General features: G+C 40.4%; 1 protein-coding gene across 2 annotated transcripts in view; it reads left to right on the top strand.

Moving 5' to 3' along the window:
- gpc5a (glypican 5a) overlaps positions 1–19980 on the top strand; it is a 112285-nt gene that overhangs the window by 57791 nt on the left and 34514 nt on the right. For both annotated transcript variants that reach the window (XM_079496555.1, XM_079496554.1), the window contains exons 7-8: positions 5639–5759; positions 17513–17675. In XM_079496555.1, the coding sequence (XP_079352681.1) occupies positions 5639–5759; positions 17513–17675 (284 nt within the window). The remainder of the gene's footprint in view (positions 1–5638; positions 5760–17512; positions 17676–19980) is intronic.

Raw genomic sequence — 19980 nt, 5'->3', positions numbered from 1 at the left:
CCCGGAAGCCCAATAGTGGTGAAGTGTTTGCTTTCTACTTTCTACTACTACTTCAGACCTTATTGCTAGGAGAGCCTGTAGAGAGACAGGGAAGCTAGGGCAGTGAGAGGGTAAACATGCAAGATATAACGGAAGTTGGATTTGATTTTGCTTCCTTGTGACTCAGAAGGGTACTTTTTGATTTGTTTATGCGTGCTTATGACTCAGAAGGGTACTTTTTGATTTGTTTATGCATGCTTACATAAGTCCTCATGAATTCATAAGCATCCTCTTAATGTTTCTCTCTTCATCCCAAGGAGCAGGCATTGAAATTGGACAAGCTTGGTCAATTTATATGAGCAAGCTTCGCACGGGTGTGATTTTTACAGTTACAATCCAAATTGAATGAATACATTTTCCAGAGATCTGACCAGTAGCAAAAGGTTTTGCTGCATGAACGAATCTGTCTCAGCACTCCTGTCCTGAGAAACAACTACCAGCCATTTAGTAAAAAACAAATCACACCCGTGTGAAGTGAGGGGTCTTATCATCGTACAAATCCATTAAAACAAAAATACGAAATTAAATATCAATAACTTAACATTATTTTATTTATTTATTATATAGTTGTCATGAATTCATTCTTTAACACACGTTATTTTTCAACCATAATGCAAGGTTTAAAAAAAATATTTTATATAACAAAGAAAATATAATAAAAACTCGCTAATATATTAAAGTCTAACTCATGTTGATTAGGTGATGTAATGGTGATGTAAAACAAATGGTGACAAAACAAACTTTAAAACAAACAAACAAAACAAAATTAAATTCTCTTTATTGTTAATGGCATTTAATGTTTGTGTTAGGTGACAAGATTTTCCCTTCATTGTCAATGGCGTATTTAAAACAAACATTAAACCTGTATAGGAGGGGCTAGCGCCCCTTAAAAATATGTGAATCTTATATTAAATAAACACACCCGTGTGAAGTGAGGGGTGGTCTTATCATCGTGCATCATCTCATACTGGCCAATCAGAATTAAGCAATATTACACGAGAGGGTGTGGTTTAGCGTGATTATTTCCACGATAGTGATGTGGTCAGGAACGAGACGTAGTCGAGTTCCGCAAGCATCACTGAAGTGGCAATAATCACTTTAAACCACACCCTCGAGTGTAATATTGCAATTATACAACAGTTACCCTTAAAACTAAGAAAATTGCTGAATAATATATTGTTTTAATGACAGATGTATTCACTACGACCACAAATGTCTCAAGAAACTAGCTAGCCTAGCCACCGAGTTTGCTAGCGCTCTGGGAGAACAGAGCAGCTGAATTTTTTGTTTTGATTAGGTGGTGAATGGTGCTGGTGCTGGTTTAATCCACGACTAGAAGGCTGTTTCAACCAATCAGATTGCTTCCTCGAAACGACCTGTGGTATAATGCCTGTCATATTTGGCGGACATTTGACCTAATTTCTCCATTCATTGTCGATGGCAAATATGAGACGTGTGGGGACAAGATGACATAAATTACCCTTCATTGTCAGTGGCATTTAATGTTTGTGTTGCGGACATTTTGTGGGGGCAAAAGCTGTTTATAGGAGGGGGAAATATAATTAAAAAAATGTGAATCTCATATTACAGAAATTAAGAAAAGAAAATAATTTATGTAGTTGTCATGACTCTATAACTATATTCTTCAATTTGCTCTAATTGTTTGCTGTTACAAAAAAGTTGCCTGACACAAAATCACCACCCACCAACCAACTATCAGACCATGTTGATTACAACCGCTGCCTTGCCCTTCAGCTCGCCTTGCCTTGGCATCAGTCAATATAGCTTCAAGGTTCAGGGCGTCCTAGTAATTGGAACAAACATGGCAGTAGCCATGTTTGAAGCTAAATCTTTGCCAGCAGCAGCATTGATTACTGTTTTGTCATTTTGTCACGGCATTCAGTAATGGTACACAGCCTACCTTCTGGATACCTATACTAGCCTTGTAATTGGGATTATGATAAGCCTTTATTCAAAGACAGGCTGTCACTACCTCACTGTCTAGGAAACTTTTTTGTGATGTATTTTAATTAATGAAAGTGGCATCACTACATGTCTCACAAAATTAGCCCTTGCCACTTAAAAGCTTACAGGTTGTGGACTCTAAAAAGCACTTATCAAATTCAAGAAAGAGCTGATATAAGCTTGAAATTAATAATTTCCCTGAATTGTCCTATCACTGTGAATTAGTTATATTGCCACCCTTACCAGCTCCATCCATCCATCTTCAACCGCTTATCCGTAGTCGGGTCGCGGGGGCAACAGCTCCACCAGAGTGCTCCAGACTTCCCTCTCCAGAGCAACATGAAATGAAATGAAATCTATATTTACCCAGGGTATCTGGGCTAAGCTCAAGAACTTGTTTCCAGCCAGGCCCTGCTCATAGAACACATTTCATCGTAGTGGTTGATGCCTTGTTCAAGGGCATTTCAGCGGTGGTAATTTTAACGTGTCGGACGGCTGGTTCGAACTGGGAACCTTCCGGTATCTAGACCGCGCCGCTATCCGTTCGGCCACCGCTGCCACATTAGTTTTTGATTGATTGAAAAATGTATTAACAGTTTGCAGAATTACAGTACATTTCAAGCACAAACTCAATACAAAGGCTGTTAACAGATTAATCGCCCAGGACGAAGTTCTTTGTCCTTTCTATTAGTAACGCCCGACGCTCAGGACGAAGTATTGTCCTAAAGACGAAGTTTATTGATACGAGAACAGATCGCCTGGCTGTATAGCCCAGGCGCGCCTGCTGGGCTCTCCTCGGTGACGCGCAAGACTGAGACGTCATCAAAAAACTCCCTCCTCTGTTTAGCTGATGAAAACGAAAATCTTAAAACGTTCATAAATCGCGATCTAAATCATCCCGTCTTTTTCTGAAAAAAGTCCTGTGTTAGACGGCGCTCCGCGGTCCAGTCGCTAGTCTCGATAGATTTATTCTTGTCTCCCGTTGTTGTCGATCGATTCTAAAGTGCTGTGGCTATTGTTAGCTGCTACACAACATCATGAACTTCCGGCCGGTCCGTCCGGAAAAGGCGTCCGTGTTTATAAATCGACTGGGCGCATGAATGTAATGGATTAAATAGTTCCGGGCAATTAAAGTGTTAACTGTGAGTGGACGACCCAATTAAGCATTACACTTGTTTCCAATAGGGTCCACCATGTTCAAATCATCAAAAACATTTAGAGACGTACAAATAGACACTTCTATATAGACAAAGGACAGAACAGGAATTCATCATAAAGGAGGTAAAAAGGGAAAAGAAACATATACAGTGAGGGAAAAAAAGGGGTGGGCGGTGGGGGGGATTCACGTTCAGCTCCGTTCATTTGTTTGTTTTCCTTGGAGGAGCTGCGTTGGGTCCCCAAGTCGGCTCCGTGGCCGTACCTTGAGCCTTGAGCCGTACCTTGAGTGACTTCCTCCTGGGGGATTCCGAGATGTTCCAAGGCCAGTGAGTCAATGTGTTTCCTCCAACTGCGCCTTGGTCTGCCCCAAGGTTGCTTCTCACCCTCAGGGCGTCTTACTGGTTGTCTTGCTTGAAGGTTTGTCTGGCCTTTTGAGCTCATGAGAACAGGCTGTTTGAAGGAGCCCATATGCTCAATGACCACAGCGAAACAGTTGCTGCTGCCTTCGACACGCACTGTCGTCCCCCCCCCCCCCCCACACACACACACGCACACACACACACACACACACACACGCACGCATACATTTATTACGAGTAGTTGGGTAGACCACAACTCTTTATTGTGGGCTACCCTACTACTTTTTCACGCCACAGCTATTCAGATATACCGTAGAAATTTAGGACGTAAAGAACATGATCGCTTTTTAATGACTGGATGAAAGGTGAAAGTCGCAGTGCGTATCATCTCCATGCTCTGTACTGGAGTTTGACTAAAACATTATATAATGTCTAATTATTTAGAAGGGTTGTCCGGAAGGAAGTGGTGTTCTTTTTTGGGGGGTGGGGGGGGGTTATCATCCGAGTACAACTGTAAATTAGGATAGGACTGCACTAATAGGAATTCAGACTCAGCATTATTTGTTGTAGAAGTTAAAGTTTGGCAAAACTGGATAATCAGACCAAAAGAAAAAGAGAAAGCCATCATAGAGGTGATGATTGAAAATTTCAATCTATGACTCAGTAGCAGTGAGAGCAGAGATGAGATGCAAACCAAGCATCCCTTCGGGAAGAGGGATATGGATTAAAGGATACTGCTGCTGTCCCCACGGAGACACAGGCAATCACACAGCTGTTTGATATCCTCATGTAGGTTGTGGTTTGGTGCTATATGCTTTGCACTCACTGTGGAGAATATATGATGAGTATGATGAATGTTTTTCCTTTAAATCTGACACATGGACACACGGACAGGCCTACATGTTCTGGTGCCGTGGAGGCCCATGGGAGTCTTTGTATATTGCACTGCAGACCACCAGTAGCATGTTAAGAGACGCTATTATGGTTGTGATCATTGTTGGGGTTCCCAATGGCAGAGTGAAATATATTGCTTTCTGAATAGAATAAGGGTAGAGAGAGAGAGAGGTCATCGGTGCATGCTAAGAAGTATGTATGCACACATGCATGTTTTTTAATTTTTATTTTATCCTCTTGTTTTTTCAAAAATTCTGGCACTGAAATAAGATGGGCTAGCAACAAATCTCTCATATAGAACGGCCTGACACATTTTCATTGGGTGAAATTGGGCACAGATGGCTCTGATGTAATCTCTTCAGTCTGGTATTAATCATGATGTAGTAGAGGACCGATGCACAAGACTGCACTGAAGGTCACAAAGACGTTGATTTCTCTATATTCATTCCATACGACTATAATTATATCTCAAATTAATAGGTGGGATTATGAGAGTATAAAAAGGTTCTTATACAAATGAATGAATAGTACACATTGACATCCCTATTTACTATGAATTATATCTGCATGTTTATAAGAAGTAGACAAACACATTTGTTTTGTAATCCTTGTATAAACAGAACCAAGGATAATTGAAATCCCAGTGTGCAGTATATCATTATCAATCATTTCAGTTTGCACTCACACATCTCAGTGTCCTTTGGGTATTTGTCATTTAATCGTGCATGTAATAACAACAGTGGGTATGCTGCTATGTGAATTCAAATATTGCCTTTTCATGAGTTCAGAATGTTGTTTATTACAGTGATTTTACAGTTTCTCAAAGATAGTCATATAAAGAAAAAATAAATAAATAATAATAATAACAACATAATAATTATTATATAACACATTCCTAAAACACTCACATGGACAGTTGGACACGCTCACTCATACACATTCATTGTTGTGTTTAATTTTTAACTAAGGGTCTGCAATGGAAAACAGTCGTTGGCTTTCTTACATTTATCCTTTTGATGGTACTATGTGCATTTTTCTGTACATATAAACATTGTCAATAAACATATATCAAGACTTTTATTCTGACCAGATGTCAATTTGATTTGTTTTTTAATTTTAGTTTTGACTGATTGCTGGTACATTTCTCATGATGATGCTTTTGCATTATTGAGGTCATATGAACACACTCATGTTTCTCCTTTTGTCTTATGTCTTTTTCACAGTTACACCCTGCGAGTGGTGGGCAATGGGATCAAGGCTCAGACTGCAAACCCTGAGGTTAAAGTGAAGGGAACAGACCCTGTAATAAATCAGATCGTAGATAAACTGAAACACATCAATCAGGTAAGACACTTGTCTTTCTGTCTGTCTCTTTTTATGTTTTCCAGTATACAGTATCCTTCTGTTCCGCACGGTTCACTTATTTAAGGGTTTACTAGAGTTAACGCGTGTTAACCTCCACTCTTTTTATATCAACGTGTGTGTGTGTGTGTGTGTGTGTGTGTGTGTGTGTGTGTGTGTGTGTGTGTGTGTGTGTGTGTGTGTGTGTGTGTGTGTGTGTGTGTGTGTGTGTGTGTGTGTGTGTGTGTGTGTGTGTACACGTGTGTGTGTGTACACTGTATGCCAGTCTGCGCGCAGCTAATCTCGGAAACCACTGGACCAATCACCGTCCAACTCTTTATACACACTGCCAGTAGGCCACAATGCACACATGTCTCAAATTGGCCTTATGGTGGCGCTATACCAGGCCGGTTACCAGGCCTATAACTCTTGAACCGTACAGAATAGAATAACATTTTCCCTGGATTCTTGAATCGTGACGTGAAATCCCCATGTTGGCCACGCCCATTTCTGCCTAACGATACTTTCCACCATTTTGCACTACTTCTGCAGAGACAAAACTTACACAAATCACTAGATATTATCTCTGTAGTAATATAAATATTTTTGATTCAGATGTTTCATGTTCCATTCCAAATAATAATATGGCCTTCCAAAGTTTGCAGGTGATAATGTACGCATCGTCTGAATCAACCCCAAGTTTGAGTCACGCATTGAGGGGCCTCTAAACAATGCAGCGCTAAAAGTGATTTCACTTAAACACATAATGTGGTGCCAGAAATGCTACGAATGTCTTTTTTTTCCAGAAACCCCCACCAGATTATGTACAAATAATCTCGAGATTCCGAAAACGATGAGACAGCAGGGCCATGCAGTTTGCCTATAATTGGCTTCCAAAATGATTGGGAGGGGCCTATTTTGTACAAAAACGCCATATGTCATGAATGTAATTACAAATAAACCCCAGCTACCTGCAACCCATCATTTACACAGCCCTGGCTAGGCAAACTATCCCGGTGGAGATATGCGCCCTTTTCTAGTTTTTGTTTGTTTTGAGTGCAACTTGAGTGTTTCCTTTGAGTTAATACTGCAATCAAAAACCTAAAGCTGCTGTTTTTATTTGTTTTGTCTTTTTTGTAACTCGATTAGAGTGTTAACTAGTTTACACCCTCGTCCATTTTGCCGATAAGTAAGGTATAATAGAGCAATGGTCTCATAAACACAATCAACAAAGCACTGAAGGGACGAGAAAAACAAAACAAATCAATTAATACATATTTACAAATCCATTTGAGTGCTTTTGTGTACGTTCACATTTACACAATTGTTGTTTGCCCCCTTTGACCAAATCAATGTTGTTTTTCTGTCTACGCACTTCTATGCTGTTGAGGCTTGGTTTGAGAACTCTCCCTTAGGATGATTCGATTAGGACAGCTTACTGTTTCCAGCATCTCTGCTGCAGCAGCGACAGCAGTAGTTGCAGCCATGGCCTGGCAATGAGAAGCCCTGGCTGGATGTTTAAGCAGCCAGTGGCTGGGTGCTTGAGCAGCCAGTAGCTGGGTGCTTGAGCTAGGTGTTTAAGTAGCCAGTGGCTGGGGGTGCTTGAGCAGCCAGTAGCTGCCCTGGATGCTTGAACAGCGGCGCTGGCTTCCTCATCCGCTCGCCTGGTTTCCCCGAGAGGCAGGCTGCAGGCGAGGTCGTCTGTTGACCCAGTGTTGGCAATTGGCATCCCTCCTTGTCTAATTCACACCATCTGTGGGCTGTCGGAACACATTCATAAATCCATATCACAGCCATTAGAGCTGCTTATCTGCCTCCCTGACGTGTGTGCAGCATTTATTTGAAAATCTTAAAGGTGTTTATGTCCTTGTGTTTGGGAATGTATAAACTATGTATGGACTATTCGTGCACAGGCACCTCCAAGTGTTTGTTTACTGCACAGACTACACCAGTTCCAAACAGTGCTGATCATCAACTAAATCATTTATAGGCTGCTGAGGATAAATCCCATTTGAAATGCAGCCTGAACCTCACTGTACATTTTTGGTATACGTAGTAGTATTTTGCTATATGTAGCTCAAGCCCTATTTGTTAGCATATGTTTTAGATATAGATAGATATAAGCTTAGATATAGATATATTTCCCTATTTTTTATTTTATTTTTCATGGCTGCAGTGTTGATTTTTTTTTAAAAATGTGCCCAAAATAGGGACACTAGGCTATAATGTGGTTAAACAACCTGACCATCAACAATGGACTGTGACGTATTGTTTTCTGTGACTCACCCTGATGAAATATGGACTGTGACGTAGCCTATTGTTTTCTGTGACTCACCCTGATCTGATCTGAATCTTTCAACAGAACTTTTGAAAAAACATGTTATTAAACTGCCAACAATGTCTAGTACTTCTAGAAATATTGGCAGTATATACAGTAACAACTTAAACCTTGTACTTTGTTGATTGGGGTCACTCAGGAGTTCGTACTTGACCCTTTCCTTTTTCCCCCCACTACAGTCCAGTCCACACACACCAAATCCTTTTGCTGAAAATAGCTGATCTACAAGCTCACAGCCTCACAATGCGACACATTGTGAGCTTGTAGATAAGCTATTTTCAGTGAATGTGCGCCTATTATGATATGAGTTCATAGAGTTCACGTGGATAAGAGCATTGCCAGTGCCTGAGAAAAATAAAAATTGAGTGATTGGGGAAATGCAGAAGGACCTCATATTCATCCCTCAAGGTGAAATGATTGCACCACATTATTGCACCAAACCCCAGCATTGAGCATTTGTTGAGAAGATAAGCGTGATGTATGCACGCAAAAGCTCATTTCATTTTTCTCCAACCAAATATCATGAATCTACTCCTGTTCCGTTTACTTTACTTGACCTTGACTCACAGATGCTCAGAGAAATGCCTGCACTCCCCTTAAGCCCAAATGGAAACAAATCATTACTATTCAAAGCAGTGACTGCAGCAGAACACAAAACAGCAACGCATGCTATTGACAAATTCATCGTGCAATCTGAGAGTACAAACTCAGGATTTCATCATCTTGCTCATCAGCAGCTTCCTCCTATGAATTATTTGTTGCCTCCTCTCCTCTCTGCTCACCCCCACCCCCAATGTGGTAAAACCCATCAAGAATCTATAAGTAGGACCTGCCCCTGTGTCTCTCAATCAAAATCAGGGGCAAACCGGCTCCTTGCACAGACCGTGGGTTGAATTATTTACCAGTCATTGATGTCGTGGTTGACCAGCAGTTTTCTTTGTGAATAATTCATTTATCCTGTCCCCCTAGTTCACTGAATTAACTTTGAGAATGTGTCCACCTTTTATTGGTTGCATTCCTGAACTTGAATGTGACATTGTGCCATTAGGCTGGCCGAGACAGGTTAGGAGAAGGGTGGAAATATAACTTAATACTGTTTATCATGCTTTCAGAAGGCTACCTGCTATTCTGCTATGGTATGTCAGGGGAAAGAAACAAAGTGCATACAATATAATGAATTTATTAAAAGGCAATAAGAACAAGGCTTACAGCCAGGGGCTGTACATCAAGCTACCTCACGCTACAGAAACAGGAGATAGGCTCCTGCCCTATGGGCCTCATGGCTCGGCAAGGCTTTACAGCGAGGTGAGACAGGCAGGGGTCAAAACCAGGACAGCAGTCCAAAACAGACAAACTAATCCAAATAGGGAACAGGAAATAACCCAAATGTAGAAGGTCAAAAACAAACTGGTCAGGCACACAGGAGAGGTTCCGAGATGGGGGTCTGACTCAACACAGAACAAGCACACAGTACCTGGCAACTCGGAATAGGAAATATACAGAAACGGAACACCACAGAATGCAAGTAAGTTAGAGAGCTAAAGGAGAAGTGGTAACAGGCGAGAGTGGGCGGAGTGAGTCAGGAAACAGCAGAGCTAATGAATGGAGTCGGTACAGGTGGGTGTGGGCAGAGTGGGCCAGGGAACTTTTCTCGTTATTATTATTATAATTCATTTAATATTCTCGCGATTGAGTGCCATAAAATGAAGTGCATGGAGAATCAATGCTACATTTGTTGGAATTACAATGTGACATTTCTTTCATCTGCCTATTTTAAATCTTTGAAGTGGTCTAAATGTGTCAATTCCCTATCAACAACTCTACAAGTTATCTCTTATTGGCTGCAAATTTTCCAAGTCATAAGTGGTCGTATAATATATTATAGTCAAAACATGCTAATGTTTGTTTTATCTTCTTCAGCGAGGGACAGTTGGGATAATTCACTCAACAAGCAAATTATTATAATAACCTAAACTTTTCTAGAAGTTCAGCAGTGATTCATTAACACATTTTGGCCTGACGTTGAAATTTAAAAAAAATGTCATTTTTAAAATGTCTTTTTTCTGTATCAGTGGTTCTCAATATTTCATGTCAAGGACCCCGAAAATGTAATGAAATTGGCCGCCGACCCCCAACTGCACATTTTCACGATTTTTCAAAAATAGCAGACCTACAAGCTTGTAGATCTGCTTTTTTTCAATAGCTAAAGCATAACATAATGCTTTAAAACACCAAAAGGTGTTCCCGCCCCAAAATGGGTTAAGCCATCTGATCATTCCAATATCACATGAGCAGAAATAGTGGTGTTTCGGCTCTTTGATTCACACATTCAACTACAGTGCTAGACAGTAGACACAGATTTTTCTTTTCCCCAATCATATAATAAATTATCATGCAAGGTTAAATGTTCATTTAAGGTTCACGGCAGCAAAGTATGAGCCATAAAACATTTAAAAAAAATCCACCTAACAATAACTTGGGCTGTGCAACTGTCATTTGAAAATTATGTATTCTTATTCATGTTGGAGATTATTGTTTGTGTAAAAGTTGTGTGATCTTTCATCATATTAAACTGACACGCACGCACGCACGCACGCACGCACGCACACACACACACACACACACACACACACATCACAGTCATGTTTTCTTTCTGTTCGTTGGTTTTTGTCATGTCTAAAAACTTTTTCTGCAGCAATACTGAGAACTAACGTGTGGCATAGTGATGACCTTTTAAACCAGTATACAGTATACATAACGTACTGTAGGGGTTTTCAACCTTTTTATACTGAAGTACCACCACAGAAAATATCTGGCACTCCAAATACCGCCACAATAACTAAAATACAGGAGCGTAGAGCTGCCACATCCTATTCAGCTATTATTAACCCAGGAGGAAAATGTAATTTATTCTTTAAATTGTTTTGTTTTTGTTCCATTCCTAAGATAATTTTGCTGCTGCTCTGATGCACAACTGATGTATTTCTAATGTGATTAAATCCGTCCTAAAATCTTACGGCTAGGTCACCGTGTGCTGTCATGCTCATTTCAGCACGGCTGGAGAGCCTATTTCAACCAATTTCTTGGTCAGAACAACTACCTGTATTAATATAAATATTTCATTCCACTTTTGTCTTTTTTTCTCCTTTTTTGGGTGACTCCTCTGAGTACCACCAGAGTACCACACTTACAGTGTACTGTAAGTGTGGGGAAACACATCATTAAAACTCCTCACAGAGAACCAACTAACCAACTATTTACCAAACTAAAAGCACTAAAATGCCCGGAACAATATCCAAAGGTTTTTCCAAATGAGAGAGAACCAATACAAGCATCATTTCGACTGTCTTGTTTGCTTGTTTGTTAAATAAATGTCATTTTTAAATTATAGAGTCAGTGTGTAATTGCACATTTTAGGCTGTGTACAGAGCGAGAGTGTATGCACACCCCTCAGGCTGACAGTCTCAATTTTCCGGTGGTGGAGAAAAAGGTCAGACCGATTCTAGAAAAAACTAATGAATTTTCAACTGCTAAATGTCTTACCATACAGGGAACTACTTAGCCAATGCATGATGGCCTTGGTACATAGTGGTTAACTACTGTTCTACATAGAAAACCTCTAAGCCCCTGAATTGATTTCTTTAAAAAAGAGAAAAAGTGTGACAGAAGAGCAAAAGAAACGGACAGATACCCAGGAAAAACTACCATAAATGCAGGGAATATGTATGTATTTTTTTTACCCCCTTTCTTCCTTTGTTTCATTGATTAGAAATCACATAGACATGATATATGGCTCTTTATACAAATTGACCCATCAATTCAATTCAGATATGGAGACCACATTGGGACCTTTTTGTTCTCATCCATATCACTGACATGATCAAGTTGTGTTTGCTCTCTTAATAGTTTGTGCAAAACTTGCTTCCAATGCACAAACTAAACATTCACCCAAATGGAACCTTATGGTTTCCTATACCCTCATGGGTACGATTAATTAATTAAAAAACACAAACTTTTTCATGATAACATTTTATTTAAGATGTATTCATGAAACCGTATTAAGAAACCACTTTTAGAACCGCTGCCCTTCGGGCCCCACTGTACTGCACGGTAAAGATACCATTACAGTTGTCGAGTCTACTGAAGATGAAGTTTTGTCAAATCTTAAGACATGCACAAGACATGCTTAGTCTTGTAAACTTCGCATGTAGCCTATAGCGGGGTTTTTTGTGTCTGTGAAAGTGAAATTTCAGCTCAATGGGTGTGCGCTGTGCAATTCAGTCCCTTTTTTTTTTTTTTTTTTTTTTTACAGTCACTGCATTGAGAAATTGTGCTAATCTAGCAGCAAAACATTTGTTATGTGTAAATGGATAGAGGCATTATAGTATTATATTGGATCCCGTCATTTTTACCTTTATATTGTGTGTATATATATATATATAAAACTGCTTTAATGTACACATTTCTCTGACAATTGTTTAACAGCAGAAGCCATTTACCCATTTGATCTCATGTTTCTAGCTTACTGGCCCCCAGGGCAAATGCTTTGAATAGAACATGCATATGAAAAAAAATAATCCCTCCCCCTGGGCACTACCAGGAACTGCATTTTCCCCCGGAAACATTTAAGTCTAGATAACATATATCCTTCCAACCATACCCACATGTTTGAGCAGCTTAATATAAATGCAGGACTTCAGACAAGTAACAGCATAGCAGAAATAAATCCTATAGCTCTAAAGAGAACATCCGCTCCTTGAAGTGGTTAATTAGTCCACTCTACAGTCTGCATATACATTTCATGGTAATGTATGACATTATCTTAGGCACAGGAACAGTAGTGACAAAATTAGTAGTTGTCCAGAAGTATGTAATTTGGTCATGCATGCTAAGGATTCAATTAAGAAACAAAGCCATTGAAATCATAAAGTGTTGTGTGTCTCCCATCACGTGGCACATAGTTAATAGTTTTGTATAAAAACACTGTTGTAATTAAAGCAATGTCACTCTTGAGGTTACAGTTACACTGTAATGACAGCTGTGATTATCACTGACGTGGGCCCTCGTTTCAACGACCGAGTGTATGTCTACTGTCTAGGCGCACAGCCGCGCTGATAGCAGTGGTGGAAGAAGTACTCACATTTTGTACTTGAGTACCAATACCACAATGTAGAAATACTCTGTTAAAATAAAAGTCTGGCATTCAAAAAGTACAAAAGTAATTCACTTTAAAATATGCTTTAGTACCAAAAGCAAAAGTATACTCATTATGCAGAATGTCAGGTTTCCAATTGATTGATTGATTGATTGAAGAATTTATTAACAGTTTGCAGAATTACAGTACATTTCAAGCACAAACTCAATACAAAGGCTGTTAACTGTGAGTGGACGACCCAATTAAGCATTACACTTGTTTCCAATAGGGTCCACCATGTTCAAATCATCAAAACATTTAGAAACGTACAAATAGACACTTCTATAGACAGAACAGGAATTCATCATAAAGGAGGTAAAAAGGGAAAAGAAATATATACAGTGAGGGGAAAAAGGGGGGGGCGGGGGGGGGGATTCAGATTTTACGGGGGCCAGTTTCGAATTGCAGCCATCCGTATAGGTGCCCTTTGAGAGCGGTTTTGAAGGAGTCAAGGGATTCGCATGTCTTAATGACAGTTGGTAGGGCGTTCCACATTTTGGTGGCATAGGAGCGAAAAGAATTTAGTACTGTACTTTATAAAATTGATTTGACAACACGTGAGCTTGCTATTTTCAAATATTTTTAAGTATACATAGGGCTGAAGTGGTTAATGTATGTTTTCCAATAATATTACTATTAACTAATGTTTAAATAATTAAAGATCTGGTGATTTGGTGAATTTTTTGGTTTTCTGAACTCAATTACACCCAAAAAAAACAACAGAACTTTGAACATTCAGTAGATTTTCTGTGGTCTGGGGTTCTCACAGGGTTCAATCCTAGGGCCACTCCTTTTCAGTATTTATATGCTCCCCATTGGCAACATCATTCGCACCCATAATATAAACTTTCACTGCTACGCGGACGACACCCAACTATACTTCCCATTAAAACCCGGCTCCGGCAACATGTCACCTCTTTTGGCCTGTCTCTCTGACATCAAAGCCTGGATGACACAGAATTTCCTTCAACTAAACCAATCCAAAACAGAGATAATTTTATTCGGCCCCCCTACTTCAACTCTCCTATTACACTCACAACTTGGTTCCCTTTCCTCAAATGTTACACCTGCAGCCCGCAATCTCGGTGTGTTTTTTGACTCAGACTTAACTTTTAATAAACAGGTAACAACAGTCGTACAATCATGCTACTTCCAACTAAGAAATATCGCAAAAATCAAGCCTTTCCTGTCACCTCCGGACCTCGAGATAGTCATACATGCCCTCATTTCATCACGCCTCGACTACTGCAATTCCCTCTACTCCGGCCTTATTAAGAAAACCACATCCCGCCTACAGTTAATCCAAAATTCTGCTGCCCGACTGCTTACCAACACTAAGAAACGAGACCATATCACACCAGTACTTGCCACTCTGCACTGGCTGCCTGTGAGCGCCAGATGCGATTTCAAAATTCTACTCCTTACATATAAAGCCCTAAATGGGCTGGCCCCTACCTACATCTTCGAAATGCTGTCCCCACCTAGATCGGAACGCATCCTCAGATCATCGGAGAGGGCCCTACTTGAGGTCCCTAGGACGAACCTAGTCACCAGAGGTGATCGGGCTTTTGCCGCCCGGGCGCCCAAATTGTGGAATGCTCTACCGGTGCATGTAAGGCTAGCACCATCTGTGCCTGTGTTCAAGTCACTTTTAAAGACTCACCTGTACAAAGAATGTTTTTTACCCTTTCTATAGGAGACTGTACATTTTTAAACTGTTGATATTTTTGTCTTTTTTCCCATTGTGTTTCTCGCTTTTAAACTTGTACCTTGTACTGTACAGCACTTTGGAGCATTGCTCTGAAAGGTGCTATATAAATAAAGTTCATTATCTGAATAATTATCCTCAAAAAGTGGTCACCAGTAGACCTGAGATCCGAAAATACGCGGGATCCGACCCGACCCGGGGCCAGGTCCGGTTCCATCCACAAGAAGTGACTCCTGGGACGGGTCGGAGCCGCTACCGTATGTCTCTGGGGGCTCGGGTATCTAAAAGAGCTGTCTTGCATCACGTGACTTTAGTAAGGAAGTAGCAGCGAGCAACGAGAAAAAAAAAGAAATATCCAGCACTCCAAACCCACTGAGCAATAGCCGGCTATTAGACGTGCGTCTAAAAATGGGATAAAGAACGGCTAAAAAAGTTTTTTAGACGTCTATTCTTAGATTAGACGTTGATTAGCGGTTGATTAGACGTATATATATAGACGGTCTATATATAGACGTCTAATCAACCGCTAACCAACGTCTAATCTAAGAATAGACGTCTAAAAAACTTTCATTTTTAGACGTTTTTTATCGCATTTTTAGACGGCCCTTTAGACGAATATTAGACGTCTATTAGACCAAAAAATGCTCAGTGGGAAGTTATTGCGTGCGCCTTAACACCTTGTCTTCCCCCTGGTGGACAAAAGTGCCGGCGTTTGACTGCCGACCCGGATCTACTTGGTTTTAGTGTGATTCACGTCTGTTTTTGGCGTCCATTTTAGTGGCAAAAATATTAGCGTCAGCTAGTGAGCTAAAATGAGGCCATCCTTGCTCTAGAAAACGCCAATGTTCCGACTTACGTCATAAGTAGACAATGTGTTAAAATGAATTAAAGTGATATAGTAGCAGCTAGCAGGAATTATGTTAAATATATTGAACTGAGCCATCTTTGGTGTTTTCTAGGTCGTCTATAGGTGTTTCGAGGTACAAATGTACGAGCGGTCCATTTGGTTACACTTCCAAAGATCTAAATTACTGTGTACTTTTTTACATCTCTTATCAATAATCAATTATAATCCACCACTCGAGGGAGGGGGAAGAGAGCTACAGATCTCGCATGGAAGATAGTGAGCTGGAGCGAACAGCCTTTTTTTTAACTGACCTGCGCGACTAAAGTGAAGCGATTGAAGCGACCAGAAACAAATATATATCTTCAGGTCTGAATGTCCCTTAACCCATTTAGGGCTGAGGTCGATTAAAAAAAATAGTTTTCTGAAAAACGTATGTTTCTACATCAGTAGGACCCCCAGAATTATCTGTATTTAGCCACAGACCCCCATCTCAAAATATGTTGTTCCAGGGACCCCCCCAGAAGCAAAGATTTGAGTTAAAAACGTTCTCTCTGAAAGAATATTCAAAGATTAGTGCCACATTTTCACGATTTAAAAAAAAATAGCAGATCTACAAGCTTGCAGCGCGGCACTCGGTGCTGCGCTGCACGTTCAGTGCATGCGTTAACGATGGAAAATTCATCCCATTCATCTCCTTGGAAACGGTCATCTTCAAGGGCTCATGTTCCTGTGCACTGGCTAGTTACTGCAAGATGCCATTTCCTCTGTAAACTGAGGCCAGAGAATAAAATCTTAGGATGTCCTATACTGTAAGTCTTCCTGGACTTCCTGGACAAATCTTCAGCTCCCATGTCAAGTGGAATTGGTAATGCACCATAGTCCCTTTGATCAAAGATCACTGCATGCTTCCAAATGCTACAGTACACAATTAAAAGTTTAAACAAACACAGCACCTTACTACTTGTGGTTTTACAGTCACTTCATTGTTATAGCTGAGAAATGGGGGGCGCAGTAAGGCTACATCACCAGCATAGATTTATTCCAGCTCCCCCTTGTCTCAGTTGTGGCATTAGCCCTGACATATCTACTCCCCTGTATCGAGCGACGACAGTAACTAATTAGCAATAGCATAGACACTACCTTTCTGATCAACACAAAGCACTCTCTCTTGTCCTCTGTGATTTCACCATGAATTTAAATGAGGCAATTAGAGCAAGCATTTTGCCTGGTACAGAGTTCACTAAGCCTTTGATTGAGATTCGACTGCAGGGCAATATAGTACAGAGTTTAGTAGCCCTGCAGGCTTCTGAGGATGGAAAAAGTGGGCTAGCTAACTCACGCTATAGTGGATATAATGGTATACAGGCTAAATACAGGCTATGTTTCCCCAAAAATCAATTAGATCAATGATCATATGAAATCATATACTGTCACAGGGTTGAAATATATTTGTTGCTGTTGTATTCCATTACTCTAGGACAGATATAATTGAATGCCGTGAAAATAGCCTTCATCAAAAAGTGCAGATATGAGTCATTCATTGCATAAGTGAAATATTTGCCAGCTGGCTGGCACAGAACAAGGTCCTTTATGTTTCATAATGCAGTATTTTGTTTTTGCATATTTTTTCTTTTGCTTAATTATGAAGTCCATATTTTTTCATTTTCAGCTGTTGCAGGGGAAATCAATTCCTAAGTTGGGGACATTGGATCAGATCGAAACAGGAAGTGGAGATGCTGAAGGACACTACAGTGGTGACTGTGATGATGAGGATGGTTGTAGCGGTTCAGGTGGTGGCGAGGTGAAGACAAAAGTCCTCAGAGTCTCCAAATGTAAGTCACCTTTGGTCTCCATGACCCTCTATTGTGGTTTTATCACACACATAACCCTGTATCTCAACGTAGCATGTTAACCCATTTAGGCCTGACGTTGAAATAAATAAAAAGTCTTCTGAAAGAATATATATTCAAAGATTTGTGCCGCATTTTCACGATTTTTCAAAAATAGCAGACCTACAAGCTCGTAGCGCGCCACTCGGTGGCGCGCTATGAGCTTGTAGATCTGCTATTTTTCAATAGCTAAAGTATAACATAATGCTTAAAACACCAAAACGGGTTCCCGTCCAAAATGGGTTCAAATGGAGATTTCTTTCAAAATAACTCAAATTTGTGAGGCCGAATAAACACATATTTCATACCCCCAAACATTCACATTCACGTTTTCTTTTTTAATGTTTTGAAAGCTGCATTGTTTATACTTGGCTTCAGGTGAAACAAGCATACAAGCATAATACTTAGCCAACATGCTTTGAGTATTTTACTACTACTTCTGCTACACCGTATTTCTCAAATTGAGGTATGTACTAGTTCCCCAAGGTTTTGTTTGGTTTTGTCTGAACATGTTCATGTAATAATAGTTACATTTGGAATTTCTGATCTAATAAATTATCTTAGATTTGAAACCTCAATCCAACAATGAATATGAAGACATGGTTGAGGTCAAACAAAGTCTGTGAGATAATCAGCCAACCCTTGTTTTCAACATGTGTTAATACAGGGACTTCCCAATTGACACATACAGTAAACACTATTTTTTTTGCTTTCAGATCTAAAAATAGAAATTATGTGTGCAATATTAGACCATAAGTGCTGCAGTTTGGTAACACTATATCTCTGCAACATTTCCTCCCGTCTCCATTTTATGATATATTGTAATAATAGTTATTAAACATAATGGTTGCTCTGGGGTAATTATTCCAAAAGCCTATCATTTAAAATATATAGTTCCCCTGAGGTGACAGCTGTATTGTATGATACAGAAGATATATTATGTTCTCATTTTGTATCGCTTTTCACTCTTTGTTTCTCTAATAACCCACCATGGAACGGTCTCCTCGCCTTCTCTTTTGGTCTCCATCAGACATGCTAACAATCTGATTAATCACCCTATCTCACATCGCCCAGGGTAGGTGCGGTGGAGGTCATCCAAACAGACGGTCCCAGCTCTGTAAATGTTTCCTCTACTGCCTGTCAGTCTTATTCAAGCCTAGGTATCTCAAGGAAGATGCTGAGAATTGTTTAGGCATTAAGGGAGCTGACGTCTATCACCTCACCACTGCTTTGTGCAGTATCTACCATCACAAATACTCTAGAGCGGACCCTGCTTTTCCTTGGCAGACAACATGGCCTAGCTGTCTCCCAAAGTCATAATGAAACTGTTTGTTGTAACCTCTGCGTACCACTTGTCCACAACTTTATGACCCTTGGTCAAATAATAATAACTGTATTCATAAATCACTACTTTATATAAAACTGAAGAAATAAAATAAAAAAGCAACATAAAAACTAAAACAATAACAATAACTTATGAACGTATGAACTAGAAAAGTGTGTCCCTCGGAGCACAGCTCCACACATTTTGACAGAAACCCGTTCACTGTGATTCAAAACACCATTTACATCATAGTGTCTGAGCAAATAGACATAGGGCTCCATCTTGCGCCACCCCTTACCCCCAAGAGCGAAGTACGGTGGCCGAGAGTCCGACTGAAAAATAAAGAAAAGGAAAAAATTCAGAATATTTTCCCTTCGCCTGATATCATTGAGGATGCGCTAGGACGTGTACACACAATCGAAGAGGAAGCAAAACTTCAGCGACGAACAGCTGACGTTCTGTCCGACTGCAGTCTCCACACTCGTCTGTGTGCAGATGAAGACCAAGGTGGTTGTCTCTCCACAGATGGCAGATTTAGCGCACCTGGCTGTCACTTCAGATTCAAACTAAACACACACACACACACTGTCTACGCACTTAACGTTGGAGCTCATGGAGAAGAAAGAATCGGTACCTCCGAGGTGTAGATTTAGAACAGTTTCCTGCTTCATCCGTAGCAATCACAGCCATCAGCCCTATCGCGGTCTACAGCAGCACAGCAGATACTGTATGCACTGCAGAGATGAACAGCAGGATTTCACACCCTCACCGACAGCAGAGCAGACACTCCCCAGCCCGATGCAAAACTTCCGCGAGGACCACCTGGCGTTCCATCCGACTGCAGCCTCTACTCTTATTATGTATGCATAATGCAGATGAAGACTATGGCGGGGGTCTCTTTGCTGATAACAGCAGGTTTAGCCC

This window comes from Electrona antarctica (genome assembly GCF_951216825.1).
Source record: "Electrona antarctica genome assembly, chromosome: 3".
NCBI lineage: Eukaryota > Metazoa > Chordata > Actinopteri > Myctophiformes > Myctophidae > Electrona > Electrona antarctica.
The sequence above is the reverse complement of the archived record's forward strand: the minus strand, read 5'-3'. Positions and strand labels throughout refer to the sequence as shown.